Source organism: Drosophila mojavensis, unplaced genomic scaffold (genome assembly GCF_018153725.1).
Source record: "Drosophila mojavensis isolate 15081-1352.22 unplaced genomic scaffold, ASM1815372v1 contig_36, whole genome shotgun sequence".
NCBI lineage: Eukaryota > Metazoa > Arthropoda > Insecta > Diptera > Drosophilidae > Drosophila > Drosophila mojavensis.
In genome coordinates this window covers 21,383,276-21,396,717 of record NW_025318858.1, presented here as the reverse complement: position 1 = coordinate 21,396,717, position 13,442 = coordinate 21,383,276, and the positions used below count along the sequence as shown (strand labels likewise).

General features: G+C 42.3%; 7 protein-coding genes across 7 annotated transcripts; 3 read left to right on the top strand and 4 right to left on the bottom strand.

Moving 5' to 3' along the window:
* Positions 1-133: 133 nt before the first annotated feature.
* Positions 134-749, bottom strand: LOC116803982. Its single transcript, XM_032729387.2, has 3 exons — positions 657-749; positions 335-595; positions 134-265 (listed from the first exon to the last, which is right to left on the bottom strand). Exons 1-2 carry the CDS (start codon positions 715-717, stop codon positions 570-572), a joined length of 87 nt encoding a protein of 28 aa, XP_032585278.1. The 5' UTR covers positions 718-749; the 3' UTR covers positions 134-265; positions 335-569.
* Positions 750-833: 84 nt separating this feature from the next.
* LOC6577496 (mitochondrial inner membrane protease ATP23 homolog) lies at positions 834-2,111 on the bottom strand. Its single transcript, XM_002003427.4, has 2 exons — positions 1,386-2,111; positions 834-1,179 (listed from the first exon to the last, which is right to left on the bottom strand). Exons 1-2 carry the CDS (start codon positions 2,013-2,015, stop codon positions 979-981), a joined length of 831 nt encoding a protein of 276 aa, XP_002003463.1. The 5' UTR covers positions 2,016-2,111; the 3' UTR covers positions 834-978.
* Positions 2,112-2,410: 299 nt separating this feature from the next.
* LOC6577495 (glucosidase 2 subunit beta) lies at positions 2,411-4,455 on the top strand. Its single transcript, XM_002003426.4, has 2 exons — positions 2,411-3,494; positions 3,549-4,455. Exons 1-2 carry the CDS (start codon positions 2,498-2,500, stop codon positions 4,187-4,189), a joined length of 1,638 nt encoding a protein of 545 aa, XP_002003462.1. The 5' UTR covers positions 2,411-2,497; the 3' UTR covers positions 4,190-4,455.
* Positions 4,379-5,115, bottom strand: LOC6577494 (ragulator complex protein LAMTOR3 homolog). Its single transcript, XM_002003425.4, has 3 exons — positions 4,994-5,115; positions 4,733-4,931; positions 4,379-4,609 (listed from the first exon to the last, which is right to left on the bottom strand). Exons 1-3 carry the CDS (start codon positions 5,035-5,037, stop codon positions 4,472-4,474), a joined length of 381 nt encoding a protein of 126 aa, XP_002003461.1. The 5' UTR covers positions 5,038-5,115; the 3' UTR covers positions 4,379-4,471.
* A 205-nt stretch (positions 5,116-5,320) lies between these two features.
* Positions 5,321-7,971, top strand: LOC6577493 (conserved oligomeric Golgi complex subunit 5). Its single transcript, XM_002003424.4, has 4 exons — positions 5,321-5,424; positions 5,502-6,117; positions 6,176-7,270; positions 7,328-7,971. Coding segments are annotated over exons 1-4 (2,295 nt in total). The 5' UTR covers positions 5,321-5,422; the 3' UTR covers positions 7,910-7,971.
* Positions 7,972-8,202: 231 nt separating this feature from the next.
* LOC6577492 (apoptosis inhibitor 5 homolog) lies at positions 8,203-11,133 on the top strand. The gene is made up of 7 exons (XM_002003423.4): positions 8,203-8,393; positions 8,540-8,701; positions 8,806-9,339; positions 9,415-9,615; positions 9,678-9,880; positions 9,941-10,127; positions 10,186-11,133. The coding sequence occupies exons 1-7, from the start codon at positions 8,325-8,327 to the stop codon at positions 10,435-10,437; spliced, it is 1,608 nt and encodes a 535-aa protein (XP_002003459.1). The 5' UTR covers positions 8,203-8,324; the 3' UTR covers positions 10,438-11,133.
* Positions 11,134-11,957: 824 nt separating this feature from the next.
* LOC6577491 (small glutamine-rich tetratricopeptide repeat-containing protein beta) lies at positions 11,958-13,286 on the bottom strand. The gene has a single exon (XM_002003422.4). The coding sequence runs from the start codon at positions 13,172-13,174 to the stop codon at positions 12,134-12,136; it is 1,041 nt and encodes a 346-aa protein (XP_002003458.1). The 5' UTR covers positions 13,175-13,286; the 3' UTR covers positions 11,958-12,133.
* Positions 13,287-13,442: the final 156 nt, after the last annotated feature.

Sequence of the window (13,442 nt, the reverse complement as noted above, 5' to 3'; positions counted from 1 at the left end):
GCTCATTTAATGAGCCGTAAAGTTAGCCCTAATCAATCACGATTATATCGCAATTATATTTACCGATGCACACGAACTATTAGGTCAATGGCATGCTGATTCAATTCCTTCGAAAAATGAAATTATATTACAATTGCTGTTCAAAACAAATTTATTAATAGATTGCGTAGATGTCGGACATTTTTAGTTGTAATAATAATCATCATAGTATTCTCCAAAGTATTCCTCATCAGCTAATGCATGGAGAGAGAGAAAGAAGGAGTTTCTAGATTATATATAGAGAATCCATATATATACATATACAAACAGATCTATATAGATCATCTTGACTTACTGATATCCGAGAAAAACAGATCGTTAAGAAAGGCCACAAATATCTCCACAATGGCGCAGCAATCCATTTTGATAAAGTTTTAAAGTACTTCCATGATTTTCACCAGGCTTTTTATAGCTTGAATTATACTATTTGTTTTTTTTTTTTTTTTTTTTTTACTTTTTACTCTTTTTTAGCAATTTAATTAATGTTTATTTTTATTGTTCCGTCATCGTTGGGCTACTTGAACACCTTTTTAATTGTAATCGTCGCTGTCATCCGCTGGCCAAAGATAGTTTTATATTATTATAAAATATATATTATTTTCAATAATTGTTCTTACAGCCAAACAATATATCGCCTATGAATTCAAATATAATGCCGATAATTTCACAATCCTCCATGTTTTGCACGCTGAGAAAAACTTGACCCAACTTAAAACCCAAAGCGATTTGGCTTCATATAAATCCAAAAAATTTTATTTTTTTTTGCATTCAACCTTGAAAAATATCCATAAAAGTTGATGTGCAAAATTAATTTAATTAAAAACAATTATAGAAACAAATTGGTTGTTTAATAATCCATTGCAATAATTGCCCTTGGCGTAGTCTTAAAACTTAATTTTATTGAACTTTTTTGAGCTTTAATAAAAAAATAAAGCGAAACTAATATACATCGTAGCCATACAACGGCGCCTCCATGAACGCCTTTTGCTGATCCATCGAATTACGCCGTATTCTACGTCCGATGGGCTCCAGATCCGCATAGCACTTAGGAAAGACACGCTCGACGGCAGCTACGGCCTGCTCATGGGTTACATTTCTCACAGCCAGCACTGAGGCCAAGGCTTTGGATTTGACACAGTTCTGGAAGATTTCATTTGATAAGGTTTAGCAAATGTGTATAATATTTAAAGAAATATAACAGTTGTTTTTTACAAACAAACAAAAAAATAATAATAATAATAAGCAAATAAAACGTACTAGTTTTATAGGTTCTAAAATCGAGACTTATACAGATCTAACACCCATATTTACAAATTCCATATATTCTCAATTCTCATTTGATATACCTGATGAGCTTCCTTGACATTAAAGGGCGACGCATCGCCCTGCATCATGGCACTCAGGAAGGAACAGTGAGCCAGATTTGCGGCACGTATTTCCGTACATGCCAGATGATCCACATTGCGGAAATCCAAATCGTTATTGCAGTAGTCGAACATATGAATCATTTCGTGGGTGAGCACACCATGCACCATGCTCTTGTTTTTCGCCATATTTTGGCAGACAACAATTTGATTGAGCACAGGATCGTAGCCACCGGTTACACTGGGATCGCACACCTCGCAGGAAATGTGACGCCGCAGATCCATGGGACAGCCAGAGCTGCGAAGTGCCCCCATCATCAGCTTCACCAGTGGGCCATTCTTCACACACCAGTAGACATTCTGTTCACACTTGTAGCGATCGATGTTCTCCTGACCCTCCATACCGAACAGTATGCGCGACCATTTAGGCTTGAAGGTTTCGCCGCGACGTTCCGGATAGAGATCATAACCCCATTCTTTACGCTCCGTTTTGGGTTGCTCAGCGTCTGGCTTTGTGTCCGGCACGGGCTTTTCATCTGGCACTGCGGCATCTGCTGGAGCCGGATCTGTTGCCGCAGCCGCTTTGGCCCAAACTTGTGTCAGGAAACCCATATTTACTGTTATTCAAGATATATGCTACCAAACTAAGACTGGACTAAGTTAAATAACAAACCGGCAGCTGATTGTCAGAGTTGCCAGTGCGCGCAAATTAATGTGTCCACACACGCTACAATATGGATATCAGCATAAGTTGCCATCTGATCTACACACATGCAACTAGTGTAAGCAAACAAGTAGCTACAACTACTTAAAAATGTGCTGACACATGTTTGGCATACTACAAGTGACTGCAGTATATTTATTTAGTATTTCTTAGTCATCTCTATTGTATCCCATCTACAAGTTCTAGACGAAGTGTCGAAATCCACATTCTGACGTGTGTGACCCACATTGAATAACTGCTGTGTTGCGCTGTAAGTCAGATTTGGTATTTTTGCAGCAACAGCTTGCGGCACACTTAATTGCAGACCGGCATTTACGAGTGTAAAATTTCCACGTAATTCTTTAGCAAGTGCGCGGACTCTGTTTTTAATATGCAGCAAAAATGTTTACAATTACTGTTACTAGCTTTATTTGTATATGCATTAACCGGTGTTCAAGGCATTGATGTACCACGGCCTCGCGGCGTTTCTTTAGTGAAGGCTCCGCTCTACCAACCGCAACCGGATGGAAAATGGAATTGCATCGATGGAAGCAAAACAATACCATTTACGCAGATAAATGATGATTACTGTGATTGCGCCGATGGCAGCGACGAGCCCGGCACCGCGGCCTGCTCCAAAGGACAATTCCATTGCCTCAATACCGGCCATCAGTCCGTTGACATTCCTAGCTCTCAGGTGCAGGATGGAATCTGCGACTGTTGCGATGGCAGCGACGAACTGGAGGAGTCGCAATGTGAAAACACTTGCCTTGCCTTAGGTGCCGCCGCCGCCATTCAGCGTCGCAACGAAGCTGAGCTGCATATGAAAGGGGCCGAGAAGCGGCAGGAGATGATCAACCGGGGCAAGCAACTGAAAGCGGATCGATCAGCACGTCGTTCCGAACTGAATGCGCGCATCAAGGAGCAGGAATTACTCAAAACTGAAAAGGAGCACCTTAAGGCCACTGCCGAAGCGCTAGAAAGTGAGGCCGTGGAAGCTTTCAAGGAGCAACAACGGGAACTAGATGCGGTCACGGCGCAGGCGGAGCAGGAGCCACAGCAAATGCGACAAGAGGCGTCGCTCACTTTTGTGCGCTACGATACCAACAAAGATGGCTTCGTGGAGATCACCGAACTGATGGTGGACATGAATCTCGATCGGGATCGCAATGGAGTTGTCACTGTGGAGGAGGCCAAGTATTTCTTGGACGAACGCGATCGCATGGACCTGGATGCCTTCATCACCCTGGCCTGGCCACGTATCAAGCCACTAAAAATGTTAGCTGATGGACTGTTCCAGCCACCAGTCCCCACGCCAGCGGAGGAGCGAGCGCCTCAGCAGGACAACACAAAAGAAGCCGAGCAACTGGATCCGGAGCCAACTGGAGGTGAGCAAAAAAGAGATTTGAGTAAATTGATTTTACTTAATCTTTAACTTGCAGAACATGCGGACATGGATGTGCCCGATGAGGAAGACGGCGAGGATGAGGAACAGTACGATGATGAGGAGCCCGATGTGGGCGTTGGCGAAGCTACGCCAGATGTAGAGACAACCACAGCGGCGCCCATCTACGATCCGGAAACCCAGCGTCTGATCGAACAGGCGAACGAGGCGCGCAATGCGTACGAGGAGGTGGCACGACAAATACGTGAAATCGAGCACGAAATCAAAGAACTGGATGAACAGGAGGGCAAAGACTATGGACCCAATGAGGAGTGGTCAGTGCTGGATGGCGAGTGCTACACCTTTGAGGATCGTGAATATGTGTACACACTATGCCCCTTCGACCGGGTGTCGCAGAAGCCGCGTAACGGCGGTGCCGAAACTACTTTGGGTCGCTGGGATCAATGGGTAGGAGAGGGCGCCAATAAATATAGCAAACAAAAGTATGCACAAGGCGCCGCCTGCTGGAATGGACCGCAGCGCTCGGCCATTATCAATATCAAGTGTGCATTGGAGCCGCGCATCACGTCGGTTAGCGAGCCGAATCGCTGTGAATACTATTATGAATTTGAGACGCCCGCCGCTTGCGATCGCGATGCCTACACAGCCTCTGCACAGAGCCAGCACGACGAGCTTTAAGTGAAACAATCTAGCTAAAACGTTGATTTGGAGCAAACAATCTTTGGAATGTATTCTAGTTTTAAAACAAACAACAAAGTGAGAAGAGAAATAGGAAGAACGATAGGGAAGTTAATTGAAATGTAAAGTGATTTGCTGATCATTCCCCATAGGTGGCGCTCATCATTGTGCGAATCAGTCGTAGACAAATATTATTCAGCGTATGCATTTAAGCCAAGTAAAAAGTTTCATTTTTTAAATATACACATATACTACTACATTCGTAATTGTACAAAAGCGTTTTCATGGCTCTATTACGGCCAGTTTGATTTCCTCCAAGTAGTCATCCACTTGGTGCTCCAGCGCCAGAATGTGTCCCGTGTTGCAGTCCTCGGCGCCAACGAATGTCAAAATCAATGGCAATTTGTTCATTTGCACCACCTGTCGGAGAAGAGTTGAAACTTGATATGCTTATAACTGTTTGTATGCATGGCCTAAATTAGAGTACTTTGTACACGACAATCTTACAATTCTAATTCACTCACTCACAAATCCCCCACCCACCTGATAATTGGAGTACATGGAAATAATTGTTTTATTGCGCCCCAGGCCCAGTTTGCTGGCCTGATCACAGGCTGTGGTAAATGTGGGTATAAACGACGGCATCAATGCGAAATCCACATTCTTCTCCTGGCTGTTGCTGACCCGTAGGAGTGGCACTCCATCTCGGTCCGCTATCTGTATGACGTAGAGACCGCTGACCCTGCAACCAAAATGCAATTTTTAATCAGCAAGCGAGCAATTGTTGCTAAATAGAAAACTTACTTCTGCAGCAAATCATTGAAGTACTTCTTGATGTCATCGGACATTGCACACTTAACAATAAAAAATATATATTAGAATTTTATCTTCTCCGCGAAACAAAACAAAAATAATAAAATTGCCTAAATCTAGTTTTTTCTTCAAAATACCAAACTCTAGTCAAAATACTCAAGCTGTTATTTGAAGATCCCTGAGATAACAGAACTTTACAGTAAACAAAAAAGGTAATTAAGATATAAATAATTATTTTATGTTGTTTTTATTTTTTTAATTTTAATTTTAAAACATACGAACATAAAAATATATCAAAACAATCAAAGGGCGTAAATTTGCCCCACAAATAAAATACCAATTCCGTACAGAACCAAAACAAACAAAAATTGTCTAAATTAGACATAACGGCTATATAAATACTAATCCCAAGGCAAGACAATGTACGTGTATTGTTTTATTTGTTAATGTTTAACTAGCTGATTTAATAATATAAATTGTTTATTAAACACTCTGTTAGGGTATCCGATACGATGGCTGGTAGTACAACTAATGCCAGAAATGATAAATCCAGTTTGGATAGTGATGACGACTACACATCTGCCATGTCACATCTGACCATTAGTCTGCAAATACAGGAGCTCTCGAAACGTCTGCAGAACACCACCGAGGAACTGCATCAGCAGGTGCGTGACAAGCATAGCGCATTGCTGCAGCAGGCAACACACGCCGGACGCTTCGATGCAGCACTCAACTCGCTGGCCGAGGACGTGCAAAGGGTTCGAGCCACAGGACATCGTCTAAAGAGCCAAGTTGATGGTCAATATCAGTTAGTGGAGAATCAGACCCAAGTGCTGGGTCGACTGCATGACGTATCACACCTGCTGCGCTCTGCTGGCACCTTGCTCACGCTGACGGCAAAGCTAAAGAACACGAAAGATGTGTTAAGACAAGCGGAGCTGCATTTCGAGCTGGGACAGTTGATAGAAGACAAGGATCTGAAGGATATTGAGTTTATACAAGAGGAACGTGCCTATGTGCTAAGCTCTAGACAAAAGATACGCAACCTCACCCAGATGCAGCTGGTCACCGGCCTGCAGGAGCGCAACCAGACGCAAGTGGTGAATGCTTTAAAGGTAATCTTATTGCTAAAGTCTGTCCAATATTCGAAATCCCTTTAAAATTCTTATGCAGATATTTATGAACTTCAACACGCTGGAGAAATCTCTTGAAAATCTGCTTGCCACATTCATCGCCGACATGGAGCAATCGCTGAAGGAGTGCTTCGCAGGCACTGATATATCCGTGCTCAATAAAGCGGATGCTGTGCGCTCGCCCACCCATGGTAGCAGTAGCTCAAGCAAGTCTCAGGCTAGTCGAGGGCCTGGCAAGGCGCCACAGTTAACTACAACGCAAAATTTTCGCGCCAAGTTTTGGAAATCGCTGCACTGGCTGTTATACGATGAGCTCTACGAAAGCTGCACCCAGATTAAGCTTCTGAAAATGTCGCTGGAGCAAATTAATCAATTTGGCTACACCAATGAATCATCAGACCAATGCATTCCACAACGCTTCTGGCAGCGCGTGCAGCAGCTGTTGCGCAAATCCTTTGACGAGTGTACCCAACATGTTAACCAGACCCTGCAGGAGGGCTTGTCCAAGCTGCTCACTTCGGCACGCGGACTTGAACAGCGACTGAACAATGAATTCCAATTTGATAACGAACTCTTTGCGCCGCTAGAGGTGGGCTACGTGAGTAAGTGTGCCGCCAATCTTAAAGCCTGCTTGGCTGGCGTAGATTTGCCGGGCAATGAGACCGTGGATAACTTCATAAGAGTCGCCTCCTCGGAGCTGAGCGCTGCATTGATCGATAGCCGGCTTAGCGTCGCGATAGCGAATGTGTTCGTTGCCTGCGGCAAGGAGTTATGTACCAAACTCGAGGCACAGATCAAGCTAGGCGCCGATTCCAAGCAAATTGTGGACTTGCCCAACTTGCAGCAACAGCAGAATACGCAGCTGGCGAATGTACTGTACTACTATAAGGACTCAGTGCGCCGCATGTTGAGTGATCTCCAACTGCAGTTCGAGCGGACGCCAGGTGCTGCACGTACGATCATCGCTCGCTCACTGGATCAGGCGGATTTGTTGATTGGCACCATATTGCAGCAGATTATGGAGTCGATTATCACAGCCATTAGCATCATTATCCTAAGCATGCATCGGGAGCCGGGACTCAATACGGATCGATTATCGACAACGGGGCCATCCATGTACATGAAGGAGCTGCAGGTAAGCAGAATGTGTGAATAATTGAATACATCTCAAACGTTTGTTCCCATTTTGCAGGAGTTTGTCACCCGGTCGTGGTCGCACCACATTGAACTCTTCGATGATAAAGAAATGACTGGCAAATGTGGCCAGGAGCTGGCTAAGCGTTGCATCGAGCTCTTCATCCACAACCTGTGCATACTGCGGCCATTGAGCGCGGCGGGCCGGCAGCGTCTGAAGCACGATTGTCAGCACATGGAACAGGCATTGAAACCTCTTTGTCCCAATCTCGCGGAGCTGGGCAAACCCTCGCGTTTACTCCGCGCAATGTCATTGCTGATTGTGCAAAGCCCTCAGGAGCTGGTGAAGCAGTCAGTGGGAGCGGATTCGCTGGTACCAAGCTATGTGGTACTCCTTCTCATGTTTGGCCATGCCGGAGCCGAACTCCAGTCACCGCACACAACTGCAAATTGGTCGAATGAACGCCTGATTGAATGGCTGGATGGGCATACGGCTGAGCGCGAGAAGTTGGAGTTGATATCGGGTGCACTGCAAAGATATCGAGATAATGCCAGGCGCAAGAATATTCAACAATATGATGAGATATATCCCATGATGCTGGATTACTTTGAGCAGGCCTTGAAGGCAATCAGTGTATAATCTATTCATTGCAAGTTTGAAATATGTATGTATCTAATAAAGTATTTTACTTGACTACCTAACTGTTATCTATTTTAGATATATTTTATATTACAATCGCGAAATTATTAATTAAATAACGCAGCAATTTCAGAATACGTTGACATATTTTCAATAGCGGCGATTTCTCATTCAAGCAGTGTTTAATATTTAAACTGCACACTCAAATATTTATCGAAGTTCTTGGCTATTCGTTACTCGATATTTTTGACGATAGCTTGCTCGAACTATCGACATTGCTCATTACATTAAGTGACATCACTGGCTAGATACACCATTTTGTTTGAGAGGAAAAAATCGTGTAAAACGGTTTTGCTGTGTTAAATCGGACTGTTAAAGTAATTATTAGTAATAATATAATTGTTAGGCAATAACAATGGACAACATTGAACGACTTTATAAATGTTACGAAATATTATCCGAGGCGGGTGATAAAATAACTGAGGTAAGCGCCATTAAAAAAACGCGTCAAAATGAACGGCAGTTGCCAATGTGCGCGTATAAATGTGTGTGTGTACACATTTGCCAACCGCGCCGGCGCTAGTTGAGTATAATGCAAACGATTCTATTTGGATTTTTTCATATTTTCAGCATGTTGCGGAATATAAAGAGATACTACAGGCCGTAAAAGGCACATCAAAGGAGAAACGTTTGGCATCCCAATTCATTGGCAACTTTTTCAAACATTTTCCTGAACTTTCGGACACAGCAATTGATGCACAATTCGATCTATGTGAAGATGATGATACACAGGTGGGTTTACCTAACATTTGCACTCAAATACTACAATCAATTGTTGCTATGGGAGCTTTGTATATAATATATTTAACAAATATTACTGTTATGTCCTCTTTCAGATACGGCGGCAAGCTATCAAAGATTTGCCAAAGCTATGTCAGGGCAACCCAGAGGCCACCATACGCGTGGGCGACACTTTAGCCCAGCTGCTTATTTTGGACGATGCAACTGAACTGCAGCAAGTGAACAATTCTCTGCTCAGCATCATTAAATTGGATACGAAAAATGCTATAACTGGTTTATTTCAACAAATCACAACGGGCGACGAGACAACGCGTGAGCGTTGCTTTAAATTTATTGCTACCAAGCTGTTGACAATGGGCCCGAATGTCATTACTAAAGAGATTGAGGATTATATTGTGGAGGAAGTGAAGAAGGCATTGCAGGATGTGACAGCAGATGAATTTCATCTATGCATGACCATTTTGGGTGCCACCAAGCTAGGCAGCACAATAACCGGACACGCCGAGCTGGTCAGACTAGCCACAGAACAGGCTGAACTAAACACTGTCGATGCGGACACCCTAGCAGTAGATGATGAAGTCGTAGAGCGTTTTATACAATGCGCCACAGCAGCTGCACCTTACTTTTCGGTATGAAAATGGAAACTATAGCTGATAGTTGCAATTGATAAAATGATATTTAATCTTTATTTTATTTATTTATAGAAAACCATTAAATCAACACAATTTGTGGCCTATGTTTGTGACAAACTGTTGCCAATTAATACATGGAACTTGATTGCCACTGCAGTGGCACAGGATCAAATACAATTGCGTTTGCTTAAAGTATTCGCCGAGATGATAACCTACACGGACAAGCTGGATAATGCCAACGAGCGCATTAATGCCGTCTACAATGTATTATTGGTAAATATATTTATCACAGATTAACGAAAGATTTACTAATGTTTCTTTTCTGTGCTTAATAGGAATATATGCCTTTGCCAAAACTAAGCGATGAGGATACGACCGATGTGCCGCCCTCATTTCAATTCTCGCATGCTGAATGTTTGCTTTATGCATTGCACACGCTGGGCAAAAAGCATCCAGGCAATTTAACATTTATTGAGGATGCTGAAAAGTTGAAAGACTTTCGAGCTAGATTGCAGTATCTAGCGCGTGGTACACAGGGGTAACTATCTATATATAGGAAACTCACAAAAATTGTGACTTAACTTGTTTCATCTTACAGTTACATTAAGAAACTGGAGGAGGCGCTGAAAGGCAAATCAGCGGAGGAGCTAAAAACTGAGGAAAATCAATTGAAACAAACAGCTTTGAAGACCACATCCAATATAAACGTTTTAATACGCGATTTATTTCACTCACCGCCCATTTTCAAGCACGATATTGTTCTCTCTTGGGTTGTACCCAAAACTGTATGCATTGCCTCTAAACTGTCTTCAATATCAGATTTAAACATAAGTTTATTCGTAGAACAAGCTGGGAAAACGCCATGTACCCATCACATTTGGCGACAAGGGCACCGCAAATGGGAATCAGGAACAGGAGCAACAGGATAAGAAAGCGCGGCCATCCAATGAACAGAAATTCTATTCACCACCATCGGGCAAATACTCTGGCAAAGTGAATTCCAACTATGGAAACAACAATCGCACGCGTCAACGAGGTGGAGGCGGTGGAGGTGGCGGAGGCAACTTTAGGAATCGACGATACAATAGATATTAGATGTACCAGATATAGCCAACAATCCACTTTTACATCCTAGTCGTTAAACAACAAAAAACTGAAGAAACTACATAAAACAAACAAGAACTTAAGGAGATATTATGATTAGAGATTTGCTCTAACAGCGTTCCGCGTTTAATAAACAACTATAAAAAATTACACAACAACAAGGCTATAGATGAAACTTCCTTCAGCTGGTGGCGGCAGCTGCTCCAGCGATCCTGGCTTTCTATTTCAGGTGAGTATCGACTATGCTTTCCATGTAACTGTCCACTTTTGATGTATTTCAGAGCCTTCAACAGATCAACAAATATAAATGCAGTACGGTTAATAATTCTCTTATTATTTATTTGCAAATTATTTTCAAACAAAAACTCAATCACTCACAGACACACAAAAAAAAAAGGACTACAAAGATGTTTGCAAGTTTTTTTGGCGTTGATATTTTAAAACAATGTCTCACACGTAATTTTATTTCAATGAGTGGGAATGGCTGTGTGCACGTTGTTTTAACATATCAAGCTGTTTCCTTTACTCTGATCTGTCCAAAATGCTAGATGTAATAATATATAAAAATAGTTTGTAAACAACTTGCAATATCTCCTCTTAACCATATTCAAATAATCAAGTGAAATTAATGAAAAATAAGAAGTCCTCTTTCGCTATTTATATATATATTAAAGACATATGCAAGCACTCGTATTAACATTTTTGCAGAACAAGGTTTACAGACATAAACGAAAGAGTTTGTCAAATCCAAATCAATATCACAAGCATAATTATCATTTTTCTGTTTTTTTTTTGTTTGTTCATACGTATTATGCTCCACTATTGTACAACGTAGCCACAGCAAAAAAAATAATAAATTTACAGATTTTAAATTTTAATAAATCGGAAAAATAAAGTTTCTAAAGGAACAAAATATATGAAGCAATATTTTTTTATTTGTGCAGTAAATTAAATGGAAATCAAAGTAAGTATTTCTACATATTATATAAATTAATTTTGTAATGTCATGTACAAACATATATAAAGTACCGTATATGAGTTCAGGTAAGCTAAACCTGTATTCCTCAACGATTGGCCTGACTAAAATATGCCCTGTTCTCTGGATATGTGTAGCTGTTATTCGAATTATACTACGCTTTCTATTTATAACATGCACGCTATGAATTTCGGTTTACTATGGGAAATTAATTATTGAATAACTTCACTCCGATCAAGAATACATATAATCTTATCTGTCTGCTCCTGCCATTTACAATGGGCTCAGGGTAAGAATTCAGGGAAATCCCTGTGCTATTCATGCGCAAATCAAATCTAGCAGAAATATGATGTCTATTTATTATTTCTATGCCAAAGTATCACACGTTTTACTATATATCATCTACATTTACATAAATATAGACATATACATATGTACATGGTTTGGCCTTATCAAATCAAATAAATTCTGTTGAAACTCCACTTCTGCTACTTTGTGTAATATTACAAAGCCGCAAAATAAGCTTCAATATATATGCGTTTTATTTGTGTTTATTATCAATTATAAATATATATTATATATATCATCTGTCTGTGTGTGTACACATATGCGTGTGTTTCTCTATTAAACTTTTAACACAATTGATTTCAGCTTAAGCCATAATAAATGTATGATGCGCTCTTTCGCTTAACACTAAGTGGATGCACACATCTAGATGCTGGGTGGCGGCTGGTTGCCCGGCTGCTGGCTGCCAGGTGGGCCGCCAGCATTAGCGCCTCTTGTCTGATCCCGTTGCTGTTGGGCCTCAGCCACCTGAGTGGCCAGACTCTGGAACAGTTGCAGCATATCGTTAGGCATTGGCGGCACCTGGCCAGGCGCCCCGCCAGCAGAATTGGCTTGCCCAGCACCTGGTCCGCCCAAGTTGAAGAGTTGCCCGATTGTATTCATAATCATAGGATTCTGTGTCATCGACTGCAAATGCTCCAGATCGATCTCAGCGCTGCCGAACAGATTGCGCAAAGTCGGATTCGACAGCATCGCATTGAGTCCGTCGCTCAGCTGCGACAACTGGGGCGGCTGATTGCGTGCATTGCGCACCACCTCCAGATTGTTCCGGTAGTCCGCATTGTCCGGTTCCAGTTCAATAGCCTTGGCATAGGCGTGTTCGGCCTCATTGAATTTGCCCAGGTTCGAATAGGCAACGCCCAGGCGACAATACGCCTTGCTATAATTGACATTGTAGAGCAGAGCGGACTTGCAATCGGTTACGGCCCGTTCGTTGTCTCCGAGGCGAATGTGAGCGGCGGCCCGGTTACAATAGAAGATTGGGTTCTTGGGGTCGAAAGCGATGGCGCGATTGTATTGCAAGAGCGCCTCATTGTATTTGCCATCTTTCATTAGGCGATTGCCTTCATTCTTAATGGACTCGGCCAGAGCCAACGATTCGGGATTACGTTCAATGTAAAGCGATTGGAAGAGCTCAAACATATCAATGTTCTTTGGATTGACAGCCAGCTGGTTGGCACTGCTCGATGGATTGGCATCGCCAGGTGTGGTGCCACTAGCTACGGCAGCTTCTGTTTCGCTCTGGGACACCTGTTCTGCCTCGTCCTCTCCAAGATCGAAAGCCGCTTGCAGGCATTGGATGGCCACTTCAATACTTTCGCTCTGATCCGGCGACATCACATCCACTTGCTTCTTCAGATAGTCAATGAAAGAGCGCACAAAGCTCTGCTGCACTGCGTCCGGCATTTTTGCTTTTACTTTATATTGTTTATATTACTACAAATTAAAATTACTTATGTGGCTCTCTGAACATGCGACTGGATTTATAGAGGCGAACCAAATGTCTAGGGCTGCTGTATTCCTTAAAAGTGCCTGTAGGTGTTGCCAGACTGTCAGGGTTAGCAAATGACAAGCAGATTTCGGCTTATCGTTATCGAGCGCGAGAAAAACTCGTTTTTGTTGTTAACGTTGTTGTTGTTGCTTTCAAAAGTTTTCAGAACAGTAAGCTTTAAAG